Source organism: Chelmon rostratus, chromosome 21 (assembly GCF_017976325.1).
Source record: "Chelmon rostratus isolate fCheRos1 chromosome 21, fCheRos1.pri, whole genome shotgun sequence".
Lineage (NCBI taxonomy): Eukaryota > Metazoa > Chordata > Actinopteri > Chaetodontiformes > Chaetodontidae > Chelmon > Chelmon rostratus.
Genome location: NC_055678.1, coordinates 10428630 through 10451670, shown reverse-complemented (window position 1 = coordinate 10451670; position 23041 = coordinate 10428630). Strand labels below are relative to the sequence as shown.

At 44.3% G+C, this 23041-nt stretch overlaps 2 protein-coding genes across 2 annotated transcripts in view; one reads left to right on the top strand and one right to left on the bottom strand.

Annotated features, from left to right (window-relative positions):
• Positions 1 to 5484, top strand: part of afap1l2 (actin filament associated protein 1-like 2) — a 37344-nt gene extending 31860 nt beyond the window's left edge. Inside the window, exons 9-19 of the mRNA XM_041962462.1 lie at positions 129 to 213; positions 324 to 428; positions 898 to 1109; positions 2132 to 2277; positions 2379 to 2490; positions 3103 to 3357; positions 3565 to 3853; positions 4288 to 4461; positions 4536 to 4723; positions 4810 to 5001; positions 5123 to 5484. Coding sequence (XP_041818396.1) covers positions 129 to 213; positions 324 to 428; positions 898 to 1109; positions 2132 to 2277; positions 2379 to 2490; positions 3103 to 3357; positions 3565 to 3853; positions 4288 to 4461; positions 4536 to 4723; positions 4810 to 5001; positions 5123 to 5149 — 1785 coding nt within the window. The 3' untranslated portion in view covers positions 5150 to 5484. The remainder of the gene's footprint in view (positions 1 to 128; positions 214 to 323; positions 429 to 897; positions 1110 to 2131; positions 2278 to 2378; positions 2491 to 3102; positions 3358 to 3564; positions 3854 to 4287; positions 4462 to 4535; positions 4724 to 4809; positions 5002 to 5122) is intronic.
• A 203-nt stretch (positions 5485 to 5687) lies between these two features.
• Positions 5688 to 22365, bottom strand: vwa2 (von Willebrand factor A domain containing 2). The gene is made up of 14 exons (XM_041962461.1): positions 22299 to 22365; positions 19061 to 19122; positions 14737 to 14811; positions 13465 to 13598; positions 13286 to 13395; positions 11136 to 11333; positions 10894 to 11027; positions 10518 to 10647; positions 9288 to 9343; positions 9098 to 9205; positions 8435 to 9013; positions 7144 to 7695; positions 6896 to 7018; positions 5688 to 6671 (listed from the first exon to the last, which is right to left on the bottom strand). The coding sequence occupies exons 2-14, from the start codon at positions 19110 to 19112 to the stop codon at positions 6541 to 6543; spliced, it is 2382 nt and encodes a 793-aa protein (XP_041818395.1). The 5' UTR covers positions 19113 to 19122; positions 22299 to 22365; the 3' UTR covers positions 5688 to 6540.
• Between the last annotated feature and the right edge of the window lie 676 nt (positions 22366 to 23041).

Here is a 23041-nt window from a genome sequence, read left to right as displayed (position 1 = left end):
CAGAGTACCAGTGGAAGTGGTCTGAGGAGTTTTTAACTTAAACCATAGGAACCACAGGTTCTGCAACAGTTTTCTAATTTGCATTTTCTTACCTCCTAAATGACTAAAATGTTGATATGACCTTTCAGGGAGAGCTGAGTGAGAGACACTCTGTGGCTTCAGAGAGCGGCAGCAGCACTGACAGCCATGCTGAGACCCCCGAAAACAAAGATGGTGAGTCACTCCTTAGCTTTTAGGCATATGCTCCTGCAGTATCCCATCGCAAAGCTGTGCTTAAAAACTCACATCAGGATTTCTTCTCCGTCCTCTCTTGCCTTTTGCAGTGAAGAAAAAATACGGCGCAGGCTTGAAGTTCAGCAACCTCATGAACATTGGCAAGAAGAAGCCCTCCGCGTTAGAGAGCCCCGAGAAATGTGTGGACACCTCAGGTGAGCAGAGATCTGGAGCACATGCACTGATTGCACTTCTTATCCTTTGACACAGTTACTTTCTGTCCTGGAGCTCTTGTTGGGTGATATCAATGAGTGGCTGCTTGATGCCAGACTAAACATGTCAATATTTTCCCATATGTCGCCTTCTGATGAAAAACATGTACTCATAATTAGACACTCTTATAACAAAAGCGTCGGGGTCTGCAGCACTTTCCATTCAATCTGGACAGAGAACATTCCTGAAAAAGCTGTTTCTTTAAACACAAACAGCACATTTGATTATTTTCAGCCACCAAAATTGAACCACAAGTATTTATTAGCTCTGATTTAAGCAATACCCAATAGTAATCAGTGGGTTTATGACACTAAACAAACATTGGTAACCATTGGTTAGGTCTACCCTGCAAAACAAGGAAAAAAGCATTAAAATGAGGGAACCGGCTCCTCACAATCTTTCCTTTGTCAGGCTACCTCAACGTGTTGGTGAACAGCCAGTGGCGGACCTGCTGGTGCCTAATCAAGAACGGCCAGCTGTGGTTTTATCAGGACAAGGGCAAAAACAAAGTGAGCCAGCCCGCCGTGACGCTGGGGGGCTGCAGCGTTTTGCCCGACCCCAGCCCCGAGCACCTGTACTCCTTCAGGATCGACATGGATGGCACACAGCTAGCAACCCTGGAGGTAGACGACCGCTGTATTGAATATTGGGCCGTTTCACTGTGCTTTGACTGTGAAAGCTGGATAAAATCAGCTACTTAGTAATACAAATATTTCTCCAACCATTGCTGAATATATACTTTGACTCGCTTTCATCAGAGTCACTTAGGGGTGTCTGATCTGGTGGGTTACAAGCTAGACTGAAAATAGACCATGATGGTGTGTTGCTGCACGCTTCCTGTGAGAGCCCACTTCTCTGTAGGAGTAATAACCAGACGTCTAACATGTCTGGAATAGCAAAAACAAACGTCAGCATTTCTCAAAAAGAGAAACGGTGTCCGACCACAAATGGGAACCCCAAACACTAACATGTCCTCATTTGGAAATCACTCTCCGGTGACATTAATCTGAGCCTAATGTAATGTATGTGTGCGCACAAGGGTGGTCTTCTTGTGCGTGTGTGCGTGAGGGGTGTGGATGCACTGGGATTTTGGGGACCGCCCTTTTTTCATTAGGCTTCCAGTACCACCCTGCTGCAGTGCAGATTTGGTCATAGCCAATGGAATTTAATGTTTAGTCTTTACACGTGTGTCATGTGTTTTTAACACGTCACACAGCTCTATTAGATGAGCTGTTTGACTCTCCCGGAGTAATAATAACAATAATAATAGGCTTGTGTCTCATTATAGGTGTAATTTAAAAGTCGTTTTTGCTGTTTTATGAGACATACTAAATATTTAACATGCCAAACATATTTTTTTGATAGTGACAGATGAGGCAGACAAGAAATTGGGAGAGAGAGAGGAGTATGACATGCAACAGTAGCGGCCGTGTGACCAGTCGGCTAACAAAGTGCTCTAAGAAATGACTCTTTAAAAGGTTTTGCATGTTGAAACACTGCTGGGAATCGCAGCTGTAGCAATCATTTTATTAATTCAAAGTGACCGACAGCATCCGGCATGAACCACGAGCTGGTTTGCAGCTCATGATGTTGCAAGTGCATGGTATGTAGTGAATGCGCTGTGTCCCGCTCTTTCCCCTCTCAGGCGAAGACGTCCGCAGACATGGGCCACTGGCTGGGCCTCTTGCTGTCACAGACGGGGAGCAAGACGGACCCCGAGGAGCTGACGTACGACTACGTCAACGCCGAGAGGATCTCCAGCATCGTCAACGCTGCCAAGACTTCCTTATAGTGAGATCCTCCCTTCTGTCCACTTCAAGGGACGCTGGTGTGTGCGTACGCTGAGGCCTGGTATTTAAGACCTCTCTGGCTCTCTTTGTGTGTCTCTCCAGCTTGATGCAGAGGAGGTATTCAGAGCCGAACACCTATATAGACACCCCACCCTCCATCCCTCACGACTCTGAAGAACTGTACGATGATGTGGCATCTATAGCTGATCCAGAGGTATGCTCCGGATTAAACGCATCATCACAAACCCAAAACGATGGGACTCAAACTGATTCTGAATCATACTGGGTGCAATGGGTTTTGCTGTTTAGAGTTTGTAGAGTCAGAGTCAACCATATTAAAAATGGACAATATGATTTTTGCAATAGAGTAGATGATCAAATATAACCTCATTAGGGCTGCAACTAACGATTTTTTTCTGTGTGTCTGACCAACAGTGCAAAACCCAAACATACTCTCAGAGAAGACAAAGAAAACCATAAAATATTCACAGTTTAAGCTGCTGGAACCAGTGAATTGTAGCATGAAAACTGTCATAAACACTTGATTTTCAATATAGTTACAGATTAATTTTCTGTCAGTTGATGAATCAATTCTTGAGCTCAAATATCCACAAATATGTATAATAAATTTGTTACTGTAAAAAAAAGATTACCTTTTACAAGCACAGAAACACGTCAATTTAATAGATTAAGAATAAACAGCCTGCAGCCTCTCGACCATCTCTGTTGTTTTGTCATCAATTTTCAATTTCAGTTTCATTTGACATTCGCTCACTTCACCTGGCCTCCTTCCAGCCTCATAACTTCCTGCTTCTGTGCGATACAGGATGCTGAAGAGAGCGGCCTGCCAGACAGCGAGGACAACAATCTGCAGGAACATAATGAACCACGCGTGCAGGACACCAAGGACTCAGCAGGAACAGAACAGGACACTGACAACAGGGTTTACCTGGACCTCCTCCCTGTACGCTCCTTCCTCCATACATCCTGTGGGGGTAAAACCGTTCCTGCCAAAGACACTTTTGGACTTTCCCCAGTCCCAGTTGAGGACCAGAAAGACCCCTCATCTCCAATGAAAGAAGTAGGCAAACTGTTTTTTTCACATTTGCTGCATTTGGAGCAAAGATCACTGCTTCAGATAATGAGTCCACCAAAACAGATGTGTTATTATACTAATTTCAGTTATTTCTATGAACTGAAACCTTTCTGTGAAAAATATTGTTTACCTGTGTGACATTTCTACATCATACTTTGTGCTTTAATTCTCTTTTTAATCCATTCATTCCAGGTCATTTCAACGAACCATTCTGAACCAGACTCAACAGCAAAGTCAAATGGAACAAGTTCCACCTCCGCTGCCGGCAAACCAGAACAAGAGTGTCCCCTGACACCCACGCCGCAAACTCAACCATTCAAGACCTCATGCCAAAGCCAGGACACCCACAAAAGGACCACCCTGGGAATCCCACAGGCCTTCCACTCCACCGGTGTACAGATCCATAAAGGCCTGACGGTGCAGGCTGCTGCCGGGCTCCCGCACAGTCCTCAAACCCAGCGGCCCAAGGCGCATACTATAGGTGAGGGTGGAAAGACGCTGGGTTTGCTGGGTCCTGTGTCAAAAGCTAGACCTATCATCATCATTATCTCCATCCACATGCATTTATAAAGCTTTTTCAACATTAAGCAGAAAATAGTTTTAAAAGAATTATGTTTTAGTGAGTAAATGCGTTATCGTTTTCCTCCACACTGTGTGAGATGAACTGCTTCCCTCCCGCTGTAATCTGTAACATTACCACAGCGCCCTCTAGTGTAAAGCTGCATCCTCTGCAGTCAAAGGCACAGCTTCACACTGGGGCGCAGATTTATAATCCAACAGAAATGAGCTTTTTAATAATTCATGCGTCTCTTTTGTTTCCCTTCGCTCCCTTGAGCAAATGTCATGATAAATATCGGATTCTGTTCTATTTGTGTATGAACTAAAATGTGCAAAATTCCTCTAAATCAATCCCAGGGTCTCCTGGTGCAGTTGAGGGGAAACTGGGCAAGAACCGCACAGAGGCTGACATGCGGCGCTACATCGACGAGCGCGACCGCCTGGAGAAGGAGAGGGAGGAGGTGAGGAGCAGTCTGGCCAACCTGAAGAAGGAGAAGAGGGAGAGCAAAGAGGAGCTCAGCGCCTGCCAAGGTACGTCTTTCCCACTTGCTGCGGCACTGATTCCACGCTGATCTGAGTGACTGACAGCCGTCTGCCATCCCCAGATCCCAAGCAGCAGGCCTCACTAGAAGCCCGTCTGAGGCAGAAGGAGGAGGCGTGTCGGGAGGCGGAGCACCGCAGGGTGGAGGTGGAGCTACGATTGGTAGAGGTGAAGGAGAGTCTGAAGAAGGTGGAGTCGGGGCCTTTCACACTGGGAACCACACTGGACAGCAGCCTCCAGGACACACCCACGGTTAGTGTACTGGTCAGAAACATGAAACAGAGTCTTTCCACTGCTGTTTGGTTCACGCTCTAACTATCTCTCTCTTTTACCCTCAGCCTAAAGCATCATCCCTGCCTGCTCCCCAGACATCATCATCATCATCCTCATCAACATCATCATCATCATTCCAACCCTCCAACAGCAACGTCAGTGTAGACGCAGGCTGCCCAGTCAACTCTGCATCAGTGCTGAAGACCAGGCCTGCCTCCATCATGGGCACCAAAGGCAACGTCCTGCAAAAAGCTAAGGTGAGACTATAGATATCTGAGGTATCTTAGCACGAGAGTGTGTTTTTGAAGAAGTACCATTATGATTGTATATACTTTACACTGTCAAAACACTTCAATTCACCCTTTTTTGTATCAACAGGAGTGGGAGAAGAAATCCACCACCTAGAGGGAAACCTGAACGCCCTCTGACTTCCTTTGACCTCTCAAATCCACAAGTTTCTCAGACCAGACAGATAAATCATCATCCTCGGGATCCTTCATCCTCAGCACCTCCTTGCCAAGACTATAAAGAGCCAATCAGAGAGATGCACAAGCCGTCTTCTCAAATGCCACTGGATGATCGTAGTTCCAATGACTTTTCAGCTTGTTTTTCTCTGTTTGCTAAAGCGAGGAAATTGATGTAGTAGAGTTCTGGCCAGTCTAACAGTTGTTCCTGACATTGATGCACAAACATTGAAAACAGCCAAACATTTGAAACCACTGAAGTCTGACACAGAAAGACCCCCCCCCCCCCCCCCCCCCCCCCCCCCCCCCTCTATAAAATTGGCCATTTTGTACACTCTAGATTGTAGCTTGGTTCATATATGCTGGTAGCCAAGATGTAAATATATTTACACCATTATTCAGCCTCTGGGCTTGTATTGCTAGCTAAAAATGCACTTTTTATTCAAATAAAAATGTACTGACAACAATGCTGGCTTGAAATTTGTTTATGAAAATGTTTCGCCTCTGTAGGTTACATCAGTCCAGCTGGTCTATTGCAAAAAGGTTCAGTGTAGTAACAATGCACAGGACACTGGTAATTAGAGTCAACTCAGTCACTTCTCACTAATGAAATAATAAAGCATTCATGAAGGGGAGCCATTTGATTATAGGCTGTTCGTCTGGCAAATGTTTTTATAGGTTTTAAGTGTTTAAATGTTACTTTTGATGAGTAATTTAAATGACCAGCCATTTCAAATATTACAGAGCCTGTGGCATAATTCTACTCTTTAAATATAGATTCTTTTTACTCACCCATATATGATGGAATGTGTCCTATTATATGTGTTTTCTCTTTTCCCAAAAAGTGATATAAGTTAAAGCGCAAAAACAGCCTTGTTTTCTAAGTGTTATATAGCACCAATATAACTTACAGTATAATTGTAACACATATGTACATATTTTCATAAGATAATTTTGCACATAAGTGAAAACAATCATCTATTTAATCTAAGAAGGACGATTCTATTGTAAAAAAAAATGCTTAAAATAGATTGAAACATGAAAATAAAGCATTTTTGGCACACACTTGATGTTTTGGTTGGAAAGAGCAACAATAATAATAAAATCATGACAGAGATATACAATATAATATAATAGTATAATAGAAATGTTTACATGTTTGAATAGACAGGAACCATGTTGAGCGAACTGTACAACAATGAGCACAGTGACAGCTGAAAAACAAACAAATGGACACAAGCTTAAATATTGATACAGCAACATTAGTTTTCCCTTTACTCCACTGTACCCGCATACATCCTTTGTTCATAAGTGACTGGTTGCATGGTGTTATCAGGCAGCATGTCTCCTGCGGTGTAGTTTGTAGTGATGCAGGAGCTCCTGGTGGCTCTTCTTCTGCCTGCTCTTCTTCCTGAGACCAGCCGGCCTTGGAAGGTCTCCCCTGGAGGAAGGCCTGCTGCTTCCTGCAGAGAAACCACAGAAAAAGCCACTTCCACAGATGCAAAAGACCCAGCTGTAGCTACATAGATTCTTCAGTAACTGTGACAGAAAGTACATGCATCCCAAAGAAAACAGGTTAGTTAAGGAAGGAGTAAGAATAGAGAATTTGTTAGCAAAGGAAAAGGAGGGTAGAAACAAAGGAATGAAGTAAGAGAATAAGGAAAGAAGGCTCATTAATGCCACTGACTTGTTTCACAGTGTGGTCCTTCATAGCCTCGGCACTGACAACGGAAGCTCCCTCCGGACAGGATGCAGACCCCATCATTCATACATGGGTTGGGCTTGCACAGGTTTACCGGCATTTTAGCCTCTAATGGAAAGAAAGGTTTCATAAAACAGCCAGTTTCCACAACATACAGTTCACAGAGTCATATTTGGAACAGGAGAGAACATGCTGGCCTGGAAAGGTTTGGTCGCATTTCCCCGCGTTCTCACCTGAACACAGCATCTGCACCAGAACATCCTCAAAGTACTTGAGATCCTCGTAAGACTGCACCGAGATCATGTGCTCCTCTGAACCAGCAATCTGCAGCAGCCTCTCCTTCTGTATATCTCCGATGCCGATCACAAACAGCGACACTCCGTTGTCTCTTATCTTCTGAGCTGGAACAGCGGCGTCATCGCCGCCCGAACCATCCGTCACCACCACCACAGCCTTGTTGACGCCGGGCCGTGCGCCTTTGGCCACCGTCAGGACGCTGGAGTGGATGTGGAGTAAAGCCGTGCCCGTCGAGGCCACTCCGCCCATGTAGCTGGCCTCACCTACAGCCTTGAGGATGGCTGAGCCGGTCTCATGGGTGTCCAGGTTGAAGACGGTGTTGGCTCTCCGCCCGTAGGCCACAAGCGCCACTTGAGCCACGTCACGGTTAATGTCGAACTGGACGGTGAGGGTGCGCACGAAGTCACGTAGAGTGGCGAAATTATCACGTCCGACGCCGCCTGAGGCATCCAGGGCAAACACCAGGTCCACCGCCTGGCCGAGACATCCTGAAAAACAGAAGAGACAAAGAATTATGAAGTAAAAATGACAGAAGATTAGTACTGGTTGAAACATACAAACAGGATTCAAAAGACTCTACAAATGTCTTTTTTTCCTACAGAATCCAATCAAAATGGCAGTCAGAAAAGGGAGATTTTAAAGATTAAACATTTTTTACATCTTAATAAGGGTTTTAAGTGCTTATCCAAGGATTTCTAATGGATTTTGACAGGTGTTTTATATTCTGTGCATTTCTTGGATATACATACATTTCTACCTCTCAAAATGAATTAATGAATTTGGAGTGACTGGATCCTGAGGACAATTTGGATATTATATGAAGCATTTATTTAGAAATGAGGGAAAATACACATCCTGTGCAGAATAGTATGCGTTAAAGGTACCCTGTGCAGTGTTTGACCTCTAGGAGCACTATTGAGCCGTTTTTTTTAAAAAAAATCGTCCCTGTTTTGTTTTTGAAGATGCACCTTGATGCCAAAGGGTGGCAGTAATGAGCCAAGATACACAGTAATGCACCAGAAATGCTGTGAGGAAGGAGACTGCTTGCTCGTGAACATGGATGTGAACAATTCCGGTTTCAAACGTCTAACAAAAATCAGTTTTGCAAATGTTCTGTTCTGAATGGACTCTGTCAAGCATGTCTGTTAGACCTGAAGGATAAACACATTCTGTTTTGATCAGAACACTGGATGTAAACATGTTGTTGCTCTTTTGGTCAGTCAGTACCTTGTGTATCCACGCTGCAGATCTTAGCCTTCAGCTCAGGGATCTTCGCACTGAACTCAGGTGACGTGTAGGTGATAGTCCTCTGTGGATTTCCTGTGATGTTGTTCAGCTGTCCCTTTAAGTAGTCCGGTCCGAGCCCTATCAGGAAGATCTCCCTGTCTCGTGCGTATTTAGAGGGCTCCACCACCTCGTCAACAGCAGGAGTGGCAGTGAGCAGCACCACCACGCGGGGCAGGTCGTCCGTGACGTCAGCAAAGACCGGCGCGCTCACGAAGCCGTGGCGGGTGACGTAGCGAAGTGCCTGGCCGGTCCGGGTCTCGCCGCCAATCAACTGAAGTGCCTCCACCGCCTTAAGCAGACCCCTCAGGTCGCCTTTGAACTTGCCCACCTGGGCCTCGACTCTGGTCTCTCCGCCGAACACCGCCAGGCCGACTTTACTGGGGCTGTCAGACCCGATCACAGTCTGCAGGAAGCGCTTTAAGAAGGACTTGAGGCGCAGGAAGCCTTCCAGGGTGAGCGTGGCAGAGCCCTCCACCAGGAACAGCAAGTCCACGGAGCAGTCCAGTGATAGCGCAGGAGCTGAGGAGCGAGGGAGGGTCAGGTTAGTTTGTTCTGCATGAAAGTCTGATGATAGCTCACTAAGTGTAAAGACGGTGTACAGACCACAGTGTGGGTCTCCTCCGTAGCCAGGCGGACATACACAGCGGTAACCCTCCGGACCCTCTGATACACATGTTCCACCATTCAGACAGGGCTGAGAGTCACAGAGATCTACAGCACAGTGGAGACAGAGCGAGTGAACGGATATCTTTACAAATACATCCAAAAGACAGAGAAAGGACAATGCCGTTACCTGGACAGATAGTCCGATGGCAGACTGTCTGGTGTCTCCTGTACATCTTGTTGTACCTGAAACAGACACATTTGGACTTAAAAATGAATTGAAGATCATTATTCACATGAAAATAATACAGGATGATACAGATGCATTTTCAAGCGTTGTACAAGCAGCAGTTTGACTTTTTCCTGTGTTTGATTCCAGCGAGTAATTTCCAAAGAGAAACATGCCATCTTCACTTAGAGGCTATTTTTCCAGAGGAGCACAGAGGACAGATAGAGAGCTTCATCACATGGTGCAACGACAATCACCTGAAGCTCAGTTTCAGCAGAACCGATGAGCCTGCGGTGGACTACAATGCTTCAAATATGGATGTTGCTGCAGAGAAGCTACAAACTGCAAGACGTGGATGCTTCACACTCATCTTCAACCCGGCAGCACAGAAGATCTATACAATCAACACAGTTTTTCAGAATTTTACCCTTTTTGGGTGAATTTTGTCATAACTAGAGCATGAATGCTTGCGTTATGGTCAAAAATCTGTTTTGTGAGGTCACAGTGATCTTGACGCCACCAGATTCTAATCAGCTCATCCTTGAGTCCATCCTTAAAGTTGAAGGAATTCCCTCGAGGCGACCCAGAGATATCGCGTTCAGGCATAACAAGCCTCAGAGGGATCTTGGAAGGAAGATTGGTGATGATGATTCTGCAGATTATGAGCTCTACTTGCCTTCTTCCATTTCACTGTGGTCAAGCTGCAATGTGCTGTGAAATGAATTTTGTCAAAGGCCATTTTAATTTGCTCTGGGAGGGTCTGGCAGAATTACGCTTGCTTGTTTTTATTAACACCCTCACACTGACGCAGCACATTAACACATGGGAGTTGCCCTTTTGAACAACCACAGTCTTGTGGTTCATTGAGCAATAAAGACCAGAGTTCCGTATTTTTCTCCCCCAGTCTGACCCAGAATGACACCAGCCTCCATCTTTATCATTAACCTGCTTCTGAGGCCTCTTCAGTACCTGCCAGACAACGCGTTGGGTCCACCATTCCTGATAACCAAACTGAAAACCCAAACTAACTAAATTTTAAATTCTGGGCTAAATTCCAAAATTATTACATATCTAATGCTGATTTACAAGAAATTTGATATTGTACAATGAACAGAAAGACGGGTTTTCAGAAATTCAAAATTCATCTTATGCATTCATCTTATGCATTACATTGCTTTCATGTGCACTTGCCTGTAGTACGGACAGAGAGACGTGTACGGGGAATACCCCTTGGCTCCTTTCCAGCACATGAAATTCCCCTGCAGCTCTTTGACTGTCTCCAATGTCTTCCTCTCACAGGGAAACGACTCCATCTGACAGCCTGGGGAACAGGAGGGGGTAAAAGTGGGGATATGAAGGTATTAGGGTAGAAACAAGAATGGGAGGGAGTTTGAGATAGCCACGCAAGTGAAGGAATTTAGAAAAGGAGGTAAGGAAAGGCCTCTAGTGCACAATTAATCGTTTCTAATCAATTATGTCCAGTGACACCGAACTAAGTCTATATAAGAGGATTAGCATCTGTAGCAGCAATTGCCTCCAGTGAGAAAGTGTTGTTGGGGACTCCCACCTGCAGGTGTGGCGTTGCAGACAGAGAAGGTGGTCAGCGTGGTGTGCAGCCCGTTGACAGCATCGTGGAAATGCTCGGCGAAGAAGACGTGGCTCTCCATCGGCTCACTGGCCAAAGCGTGCAGCTCCTCCCACCTGGAAAAGGCAAACCTTTTTTAGAGACCACTTTGCAAATAAAAAGCAGCAGTTTAATGTACTATTATTATTGGCAATGCACTTTATTTTTTCAACCGTCCGTCATACCTGGGGTAGCGAAGGCCCACGGCAAACAGGACCACCCCTGTGTCTTTGAGCTGCGCAGCCGCCTGTGCCGCGTTGCCCTGAGACCTCCCATCTGATAGGAGGATGGCGATCCGGGCCGCAGCGGTGGAGTTCCGGCCCCCTGGGAAACCTTTCCTCAGCACGTACTTCAGAGCCAGGCCTGTCTGGGTGCTGCCTCCCCTGGAAGTTCAGAGTTTGGAAATTTGATTTTTTTGATGTCATTGTTAGAGCAAAACAGAGGGGGAACAATTAGGGAATATGCGCTGCAGTCCAGAAGCCAGCAGAGTCAGTAATGTGCTGCATATCACTGCCAAGGAAAACCACAGATCCGTTTTGGTTGGATTGGTCTTTTGGTTCTTGGACCGAAAACGTAAGCGGAAGTGTCTGAGTGTAGGCCAAGTTTCGTCACCCCAGGGCTCAAGAAACCCATTAAAACCCCATTCTGGATTTTTAAAAAGACATTAACGTCAGTCAGAGCGGGAGCCTCGTTCAGTCGGGACGCAAAGAAGTGCCTTGTGATTTTTAGGAGAAAGGACTGCTGGAACAACACCAGTGACATGAAGGTAGTGGTGGATGCAACCATATTATCTTTCCCACTTATTTCGAGCATGAAAACAATGCTCTGTCTGCTCGGAGACAACACAGCTCAAATCACAAAGTGCAGTATGTTGTACATCTTACACAACACAGACTGCACTCACAGTTTAGGACGAGCAGGATCGTAGACATCTTGTAAAAACTTGTTTTAGGCGCAGTAGGCAGACTCAGACAATGATGGATCAAGACTCATCTTAAGTAAGAGTAATTATCATGATTTGATGATTGGCTTCTGCAGCTGTTGTTTACAGTTTTCATCCCGTCTAAGACTTGCTCTTACCACACTGGGTTTGTGCATCCATCACTTCCTACAGGCTTAGGAACTAAATCTTTGAGAAAGCTACTTTAGCGCAGACGACTTTTTCAACAAATGGATTTAACGGTACAGAGACAACATATTTAATGTTTGACCTCATCAAGTTCATTGGTTTTTGTAAATATTTGCTGATTCTGAATTTGATGCAGCAACACGTTTCAAACAAGTTGGGACAGGAGCAACTAAAGACTGGGAAAGTTGTAAAACGCTCCAAAAGCACCTGTTTGGATCATTCCACAGGTAAACAGGTTGATTGGTAACAGGTGATAGTATCATGATTGGGTATGAAGGAGCATCCTGGAAAGGATCAGTCGCTCACAAGTGAGGATGGAGCGAGGTTCACCACTTTGTGAACACATGATTGTATAAAGGAGATTAATACATGGAACACCTTCTTTAGAATCTGGGTTGTGTAAATTCACTGCGGTTATTTTTGAGGCTTTGTCAAATTCTGTTTTTTGTAACACTTTTTGTGTTAAACTGCTAACTGCACATAACAAATTACAGAAGAGGGAGGAATGTTGTTTGGAATGGAAACTACACAATGTTAATTAAATGCAGTGCATTGCCAAAGGTACGTGAATAAACACACACATGTGGCTACAACTAAACTCTCTGAGCTACAAGTTTGATTTCAAGCGATGTGACAGCTAATAAGTTCAAAACACGGGTAGCCATTTCAAAGCAGATGGCGAGCCGAAACATTACTTCCAAACTGTGACCACACACGCACACACGCACACACACACACACACACACGCACAGCCAAATTACCTTCCTCTCTCTCGGCTTATGCACTTATCCAATATCCAGTGACCACCTGTGGTGTACCCCTCTAATCTGAAATTAATTTGTTTTTCTTTCTGGGGAGCATTTCTATACAGCGTCTGAATGTGTGTGTATGTGTGCATGTCTGCGTAATCTGCTTTGACATTACTGCCGACTCATTCATTCATGTTACGATCTTGAAACTGCGTGAGAGATCTGTGACAAGATTTAGCCCAAAAAGGTTCAGAACATAAAGGTTCTCATCACTTCAAATGACCTGTTTGTGTATCCAGTTTATACATTAAGAAGGAAATTGCTGTGATTTTTTTGTGAAGCCAATTACCTACTCCTGCCATCCTATCACCCGCTTCATATCACACAGTAATAAAGTCTTTTGCATCCCAAAGCATTATTTGCCGAGCCTGAGGGTGAGATATGAGGAAAAACGCACCTGTAAGAAACCTTCTTCATGTGCTTCTTTAGCTCTTGTTTGTTGGTGTGCGAGTCCAGGGCGAACTCCAGCCGCGGCGTGGAACCAAACTGAATCAAGCCGACTCGCACCTGGAAGAGGATGGAGTTACATGGAGGATGACTGACATGACAGAGAGAGACGAACAGAGACAGACAAACCTTATCTGGTCCGATGTCCAGCGCTTGGCAGAGTTTGATGGCGTAGTGTTTGGACCTCTCGAAGCTGCCCTTCCCCACGCTGTAAGAACCATCCATGAGGAAGAGGACATCCATGGCTGCTGAGCACTGCATCACTTCCCATGGAAACACACACACACAGTTAAAGCTTTTAACCTTGTAAACAAATGCTAACAGGACATTTTATATGGTTTGGGGGGGTTGACGAAGAAAGTTATGGCAAATGTAACTCAGAGGTTTGTGTGTTTGATAAGCAGACTTGAAGCAGCAGGCGGAGACTTGCATCAAAGCCAACGTCAGGCATGAAGGGATTTGTCTATGTATGTCATTTTGATGTGCAGAGATGAGCTTTTTAGGGGTTTAATCAAGGCTTGGAGAGGAACAGAAACACGCTGGATAAAGATGTCAGTGCAAACTCATTCATTCTCTTCATTGCATTTCCTCTGTTCTGTCCTATTTTGTACATTAGCATTATGGGATTATCCCAGTTAGTGATCAAATGTGCTGCTGCAGATGAAAATAATGACATAATGAGGGGAAAGAAACATCTTAGCATGCCAGAGCTTTTCTTTCTACCAGGAGCACACTCACGAAACCATGACCGAGCCAAAACTCTGTCTCTCTCCCAAGCATGTCCGTACCCGCTGGTGGCGTAAATAATCAGCACTGTTGCTGCCACGCTAGAATGTGCAGCTGATCACGAACGGGGCGGTTGTGGACGGGGGAGTGTGGCACCTGTCTGTCAGCATGTCACTCACTCTGTCTGCTTACAGGAGAGTCACCTCCAAACACTTTCTACTGTGTCACATGCGCCAGGCTGATGAGACCACCCACCACCTCTTAGGATTCTTCCAAAATCTATCTGGCACACCAGCTGACCACTAACGACCAATTACATGCATGCAGGTGCATAGCACTGCAATTATAACCTGAGGCGTCTCCACGTTACACCGTTGATCCACTCATGTCAATGCTGCGTGCTTGTCACAGCTCCTCCCACCACCACAACCTCCTTCTTATGTGCTGCTTTTGGTATTTTTGATCGATATAAATGTAAATGATATGTGTTTATTAATGGCTGATTAATTCTCCCATCAGAATCCTTGTCACTGCTCAGATATTGTTGATAAAATCCTTGATTTAAGTGTCCCTGACTGAACTGAACATTATTTATCGTGATATACGAGACCAGTGCATCCTTTGTTAACCATTCAGTGATGGTGATGAAGGTGCTTTCTGGTTAGATATACTCACTTTCTCCAGCTGAGTTGATCTTTATGATGTTCTCATGGCTGGTTTGGATCTCCTGCACTGAGGTGCCCTGCTGGACTATGAGGGACAAACAACGTAGCGGTCAGTCAAAGAGTATTAAGCATGCATGGCGGCCAATATATGACATTTAGATTCGCCAACAAAACCCTACACAACATACGCAGGTGAGGTTTTTTTTCAAGTGTAACATTAAAGAAGCATATTTTTATACACACAATAGGCTTCCTGTACTACTAAAATAAAATAATGAATGGGATTCTGTCCCGAAGCCAGTACAGTTCACTGACTCCCACTTGACCCCTTTTGCAAGTGATAATTAAGTATTCAAAGCTAATGTGAGCGGACAAGTGAGGAGAACCATTCTTTGGCTCCATTCAGTGACAGTGAATGTAGGTCTATTCAGGCACACGTACAGGCCAGAGGGGGGGCGAGGGACATGCGATTCCCTGTTCAGAAACCCATGAGAACATGCCTTGTTGTCCCCGGTAACCCCGATGGGTGACAGAGGCATTCGTCCAGCCTGGAGACGGAGCGCTTGAGTGATTTTTACAAACATTAAACAGATTCCACTCTCTGAATAGCACAGCCCGTCTCTTCACCCAGAGTACAGGGGGAAATTGTCAGTTTGTCCCCGTCAACTTAGCTGTAACGCTTCAGGCTGTCCGCCTCGTGTTGATTTAGCGCCTGCTAATTAGCCGTTATGTCTTGTGATGACTTCGTCAAGTGTCAAAAGAGCAAAGCAACAAAGGAGGACAGAAACATCAAAGAAATGTGGGAATGTTCAATAGAAATAAGGGCACGGCTGCAACAGAGGATTTAGTGCGAACATTGACTTTCTCCCCCTCTGCTCATCTTTCTGTCACCGAGCTCGTGCAGTGACGGATGGGGAGAAAAAGTACGAGTGAATGTTATCCGGTAACAAAAATGACAGCATCGACATTAAAATATTAATTATGGAAAGCATCACCTGCTACTCGACAGACGCCGCTTTTAACTTAAACGTCAAACAGGGAATGATGTCTCTTTTTTTTCTTGATCATATCAGCTCTAATCTGTTTAGAGCTGGTTTACATTTCTGACTGTCATCCTGGACATGGCTCTGATTTTACAGCTTCCAGTGGCAGGAGTGTGAGATCTGTTGCAATCTTTCCAGCAATAAGTCCAACCGTTTCGTCTGATGCCTGTGATCTGCCGTGAGCATGTGACAGGTGGAGTGTTGGTCAGGAGAGGAGTCATAAGCTTCCCGCTGAGACCGTGTTGGGCTGGCAGTGGCCGAGGCGGAGGAGGGAGATCAGCAGGCTTGGGTCACCTCTCAGGTGTCTCCCTGTCAGTTGACGGACAAAGGGATCTTCTGCTAAGCATGGCTGCAGTCCGGGTGTCACAGTGGTGGCAAAAAGACACGCATTTGAGGTTCTTGGAAGCAACCGATGAGGACACAAATGAGAGAGATGCAGCTGATTGCCACAAGCATGATTGCATGGACTGGTTCTAAATATCATCTCCAGGCTTTTTCACAGTTTTACTGATTCAGTTAAATTCAATATGGTGTGTGATAGTCAACAGATAAGCTTTTTGGACACATGGGTAATCTATAATGGCAGAGACATACACCACGCTCTTCATCAAACTCACAGACAATAATAGTCTTTTATATGACTCAAGCTAACAAAGGTCTGCCCGATATTCAGTTTATTAGGGCTTAATGCATCTGGAGGAATGAATATTTCCAAATATGAGCATGTAAATTATTTGATCAGTTTCTGATGAGAGGGTATCAATGAGATTGGACATTTTACTCATGTGAATGCAGATATATCTTGTACCTTGAAAAGCTACACCCATGTGGCTTACATGAAAAACTGGATGTGACCTGTTTTCTCTTATTGATCTCTGTACCAGTGGGTGTCATTCCCTGTGTGAAAGCTAACATTTGTATGTATATTATGAACGTGCATGAACGTGTCAGTGCCATGGAGTTGTGTTGGTCTGGTGTGTTTGTAATGACTTGACCTGCTAGCGATTGGTTTCATGTGTGTTCAATCAAGCCCTAGATGACTGACGAGGTGCACCTGTGGAGGAACCAGTATACCTGGTGACTGATCATGCATGCCTTGCACTGAAGCAAGTCCAACAGGGATTGAAACATCCTGTAAATCATGAAAAAGAAACCTTTAAAATGCAGACTTTAGTCTGAATCTTGTTTTTGTTATTTGAGTGTGAGTCCTCCCTTGCTGCACTATAACTTTTTTCCCCTGACTACAGCATTAGAGAAGAAGACATAATACAGTTTTTTAAGACACAGCTCAACCCTTGGGACCTGCTGACGTAACTAGTACAAAAAGACATTTTAGTTCAGAGAAAATAGAGCCACTGACTGCCCGCTCTTCTTTAAATGTCCACGAAATCCACGTCTTTACAGAAAGTCTTCCATCATCAGTTCACTGGAGGAAGGAGCAAACTGCACGAGGTCAGGAAACATTAAAGGAAAGCACCACCTGCAACCGAGAGGCCTCAGCTTCCACCTTTTTCACAATCCTGACCCTTTCATCTCCCAGCGTCAGTCCAACCCCGAAGTCCTCTTGGTAGTGAAAGTTTCGAGTCTTGGCAGGCTGCTTTCTCATGGTCAGTGGGGCCCCACTGCTCTGAACAAAAAGTCTGCCTGTTCAGCCTCGAGCAAACTGTATCTTTAATGTCTGTGAATGACATGTATGAGCCCATGTCGAATTAATCCCACCATGGTCCGGGAGATATGAGGAACATTCCCTTGAAATCAGAGATTAAAAGTAGGATCAGCTTCTGTCTATCTGGGAAATTTCATTTGGCAGGCTGGATTACATGGATATGTAGCTGCTGAAGCACTGCAACATGCTATCTGTGTTGTCAGCAGAGGAGGAGGGCGGGGGGCGTCTTGACAAGGTGAAACAGTCTGGTTTGCTCAAGTTCAAAGTCTTAAAATGGCCACTAATAAATACTTCAGATGGTGCTAAAGCTGTCATTTTTGAAAACAACTCAAAGATTATATTGCCCCACGACTCCCGCCTCTCCCCCCAGGCGAATGCCGATACTCTCAGGGCCGACAGGACGGCTGACAATACGCCATAAAAGCAGATGCGAAATTTGACTTGCCTGGAAACAAGCAGTATTTTAAGCACGGTGGGCAGGAAATCACTTTGAGGAGAATATAATGGGAATTCTTCAGCACTGGAAACTTGACATGTTTAAGCAGTAAAAATGTCTTGTAAAGAATCTCAGGCTGACCAGAGGAGCATCAGTCAAGCGTCGCTCATTTTCCGACACGCACTGCACAAACTTATACACCTCAAATATACTCACAAATGCCATCATACTGAACATTTTCATCACTGAATTTGCGAGGGCATTACACTGAGTTCATTCTTTCTCTCTGTGAAAACCTATATATGCCTCGTATTCATCTCAATTTTAGTCAAACAGTAAACCTGACATGGCCCATTTTTAAGTCCTGAGGTTCATAAACACAAAGTAGAGCCTTCAGACACAGCCAGGCTAGCCGTTCCAGTCTTTATGCTACGCTAAGATGAAAATGTTCCTAAAATGTTGAACAATGTCTTTAAATAATTACAGGATATTTTAATTAGTGTGTTCAGATGCATTACTGGGTGATTTTTGTTTCCTTTGGACAGAGCTGGGCTAGCCGTTTCCACCTGTTTTCAGCCTTCATGCTAGGCTAGGTTAAGCTAACTGGTTGCTGGGTGTAGGTCATATATAGCAAATAGTTCGATATTATAGTGTTACCAATCTTCTCATATAACACTCAAAAAGCAAACAAGCTTATTTAAGTGTTGAACAGCTTCATCAACTAAATAACATTGTAAATTTTAGAGTTTTAGAGACTTTTAGAGGATTTGGAACATGACTTTGCTTCCTTTGGACAGCTGTAGCTAGCTGTAGCCATCTCCCCCTGTTCCCAGTCTTAATGCTAGGCTAAGCTAACAGGCTACTGGCTGTAGTTTTATATTTACTGCCCAGACATGAGAGTGGTGTATCTTCTTATCTAACTCTTAACAGGAAAAATAATGGGATTCCCAAAATGTTTAACTATTTCTACGAGGAACGTGTACCTGAATTTAAGAAATGGAGATGCAGGCCTTGAAAGACTGTAAGAGTGTACATTTTGTACATTCACTGCATGCTCCAAATGATTTTTAAGCGACTCAACATCAGCAGTGATATGATAAGAGTCCTTGATCTTGAATACCGGAGAGGTACGGGAGGCGCTCCTCAACTGAAAGTGAATGCAAAGCAGTAATAAAATCAATCAACTGACCTTGAAGCAGCAGCAGCGTTACGAGGAGGGAGGGGCGGATGTGAGGGTGCATGTCGGGACACCTGGAATGATGAACAAAGACACACACTTAGCAAAAAGAAGGAATAAAAGCCCCTTAAAATGACTTTTCAGAGGTTAGTTTATTATTATTATTATTATTATTGGCTTTAACTGGTGAAAGGGTCAAATTATTCAAAACTAAAAAATACAAAAATTTTGAACAGAATTTTGCATAGAAGATTTTTTTTTTTTTTTTCTTAAATCCCTTTAATAATCTTGGTGCCCCTTGGAAGGCCTGACCCCAAGGTTGGGACCCCCTGGTGTATTTACTTAGAGAAACAACATTTTGACTATAGACAATCGGAAAGGAGCCGAGGAGTTTACTACATTTGTTTTCATTTTGGCTGCTTGTTTTTGTGTTATTTCTATGGGAAGACTCCTGCTATGAAAGGTACGGCGAAACATGGTTCACAATTCCTGAAGTTAACTGCTTTACCAGACAGCTAGAAGGGATGATGTTAGCCATAGGCCACATTTACTTTAAGAACAGTCAAGTGGTAAGGTGAGTACACCATGGCCAAATGGAGCCCTAACAAAGAGAACCTGATGACTGAGCCACCATGGAGGAGGGAACACCGGGGTGTTGGTGTTAATAAAACTACACCTTGTGCTGTATCTGCCTTTCTATTACACAGCTGAAGCCTGACAAGAGTTCTGCACACCAAAATATTTTCTCGAGGGTTATCATTATTCCCCACAGACCAATCAAATTGAGGGGAAAAATGTGTGTCAATGTGTTCTCCACCCCTATCAACTCAGCCCAATGGTGTGTTCCAAAACACACTCCACCATATAAAAGGTGGCCATACACAGACACAAATTTCACTGACTTGACACCAGCATGTAGACCGTTCCCTATTTTGTCTGGGTCAGAAAGACTGGTAATATCAAGATTTTATCTGCTTTTATGTGTGTGAGTGTGTGTGTTTCAAGATTCATTCTGACGCATGCATGTGAATTTCCACATTGTGAAAGAATGGTACATAGTTATAGCCTTATTTTCCCATGAATATATGGTTGGTTAAAGAAACACGTGGTCCACCTACATTTAGTGTTTGGGATGCATCTGAGTTCCTGAAGAAACTTGTTAAAATAGTTTATTAATTTATACATGGAGTGACCAGTTTATTTGCCTCGACAGTCTAACCCGACCTCCGTGAAATCTATAATATTACCTTTTTGTTGACACTGTCAGAAAGGTGTGGAGTCATCCTTGGGGCTGCAATTAGATATTATAGCGTACTAACAATTCAAACTAAAATACAAGGCTGTTAGATGAAATTCCATTCAATTACGCAAGAGTACCTGACTAACCATTAATTGAGTGTTAATCATACCATTAACCTGACATCTAAATCAAAGAATGAGCAACCCCACCTGCCTCTTTCTGTTCATGCCGGGCAGTTGAGGGCCTGCAGATAAGGTTTGATTAACTCTGGCTGCCGATAAGCTTTGCCATAATATCCTGTGAGTGTGTGTGTGTTGTGGCGGGTTAAAGAGGACGGATGTGCCAGAGAAAGCCTCCTCACAGGTAAAGCTGTGTGTATTCCTGAGACAGAGATAGGATTGTGTGCAGGACGGAGCCTCTGTTTAAGAGGAGTCTGTGTGTCTGCGATAGAGATCTGCAGAGCTGACATGCAGCGGCTGTCTGAGGAGCCGCGGGGCTGATAATCATCACCAGAGGCTATTGATGCTCTATTTGTGCACCCGCCGGCACATCGCGAGGACAAGAGATTTCATTACTGGCAGGAGGGACGCAGCATTGAACGTGTGCACGGCAAACACACACACACACACACACACACATATGCTTGCAGGAGGAAGCAGCCATGCATGCCCACATACAAAACACACATATGCGCTGCACACACCTGTCTCAAAATTGGCTCCCTCTCCACAAGCATTCTTCTGGCTCCTTTCACCCCTCATCTTTTGGCTTTCCTCACTTTCTGCCTGTCAGTGAACAACTTTCTGCTCTGTTCAGCTGCATGTTTTGGTGAGGTTTGAACTCACTGCTCATGCCTTTGTGTTCTTGCTTTCAGCACTTATAATATGTCACAGAAAATCACAATCAGCCATGACAAATAATGCCAAATCAGTCTTTATCTACTTGGTTAATGTTAAAAATAAAACCACGACCTGGGACATTCCTGAAGGTGTAACCACCTTTAAAAAAGAGAGCCTAAGCCGTGGATGTGCCGTCTGTTTTGAATTGGTTGGCAGGCTGGAAAGTGCCTCCACTCTGTAGTCTATAATTACAAAGGAGCGCTCATTTTTGGACCAACTTCATACAAAATCCTCAGATCTCCTAACCTGTTCTAGGAACGTCCACAGCAGCTCAGATTATTCCAGGATGAGTCACCTGAAACAGCCACTTTTAAAACAACTGTGTGCAAATGTGGAAACTTTTTTCCCCCCGCAACGTGACAACTGTCTGATTAAAAGCCACAACTAACTATCATTCAGTATGCCTTGGTATGCATTTAGGGAAACCACACACAAAGGATGTAAAGCCCCTGCCTTCAGGGGCTTAAAACCCAGTCTAATGAAATGAAACTTGGTGGCTCTTCCTCAGTTAATTATCAATCAATTAAAGCTCAATGTCTGAATACATATCACAGCACCCCAAATTAAAAGACTTGTGCACAGATGTTGAACACATGCAGATGTTCTTACTAAAGGTGAACCATGAGTTGCCAGTTTAAGCTGAAAACATAAAAAAAATCTACTAATTCAACCAGGTTCATTCTCCTTAAAGCTCAGCTTCTAGCCTGTTATCTTCCAACAACATCTGGTCACTCTTAAATGTGTCAGGGGTCAAGGCAGCTTTAAGAGGGGACCAGAGGTTATGACCCTGACATGCAACAGTAGACCAGGTTTACACTAGAAGCCAAACTTAAACCCACTTAAGAACCAAGCAGGTAAGATGGAGTTCAAGAAGTGCTTTTAAAGCCGCTGTTGTTGGTCTTGTTACCGTCAGTCTTCCTGCAGACTTATATCTAAGACCAGCGCTTGCAAATTTATTTAAACTGAAGCTGGTTTCACGTCACAAATCATGCCCAAAAATAAGAGCCAAGATCACGCAAGGCTTTGCTTCGCTGCAGCAGCTTCCGCCCTGTAGTAACAGATACATAAACTCCAGCTTTTCCTCAACGAGCGGCTCAGTGGTCCCACTCACCATGCGCTGTTGTGCTCCCAGTCCTCGGATTTAATCTCGCTGAAAGCGGTTGTCGCACCTCGCTGGTTCCGCGCTGGGGCTGGTCTGCCGGGGCTCTGCGCTCCGGACAGGAGGACAGCAGCGACCCCACCTACTCGCCATGCCCACCTCTGATGTACCTGCGCCGGTAGCGTCTAATTTGTCCTCCTCTCAGCCCGCACGGAGTGTGTGGAGGCGGGGAGAGACAAGACGCGCTCCTATTAGTTTTTTTTTCCTTTAACTCTGAACGAAATGAAACACACTGCACAAGACGTATTGTCCTATAGCATAGAAACTATATAAATCCAGCTGACTTGATCGCATATTAATAAATGCATGAAGTGACTTAGACTTAACATTCCTCATAAGTTCAATTATTCATTTATTAATTAGATGCATTCATCATTACATTCTGAGGCATGAATTTTTATTTTAGGCAGAGCAAAATATTTCATCCCATTTTTAAGGGAGCTTGATAAATCCATCATAAAACATGTCCCCCTGCCAACCAGATGTTGGATGTTGCCTCATAGCAACAATGTGGTGGGTGGGTACTGAAACATCAAGTTTTTCTATAGTACGTATGATAAGCGGAATAAGATGGCAATATGTGCAAAAGAAGCTTTATTCTGATAAATATCAACCACAAATGGTTCCAACCGATTACAATAAGAAGCTTTAAAGTCAAAATATTAAACAATCAAATAAACTAATTACAACTAACA

Coding starts and splice junctions, on each gene's coding strand:
- vwa2 (XM_041962461.1), bottom strand. CDS start 19,112: ATGCACCCTCACATCCGCCCCTCCCTCCTCGTAACGCTGCTGCTGCTT. Junction 10,648..10,893: donor CTGCAACGCCACACCTGCAG/GTGGGAGTCCCC, acceptor CCTGTTCCCCAG/GCTGTCAGATGGAGTCGTTT. Junction 9,344..10,517: donor TCTCTCTGTCCGTACTACAG/GCAAGTGCACAT, acceptor TGTCTGTTTCAG/GTACAACAAGATGTACAGGA.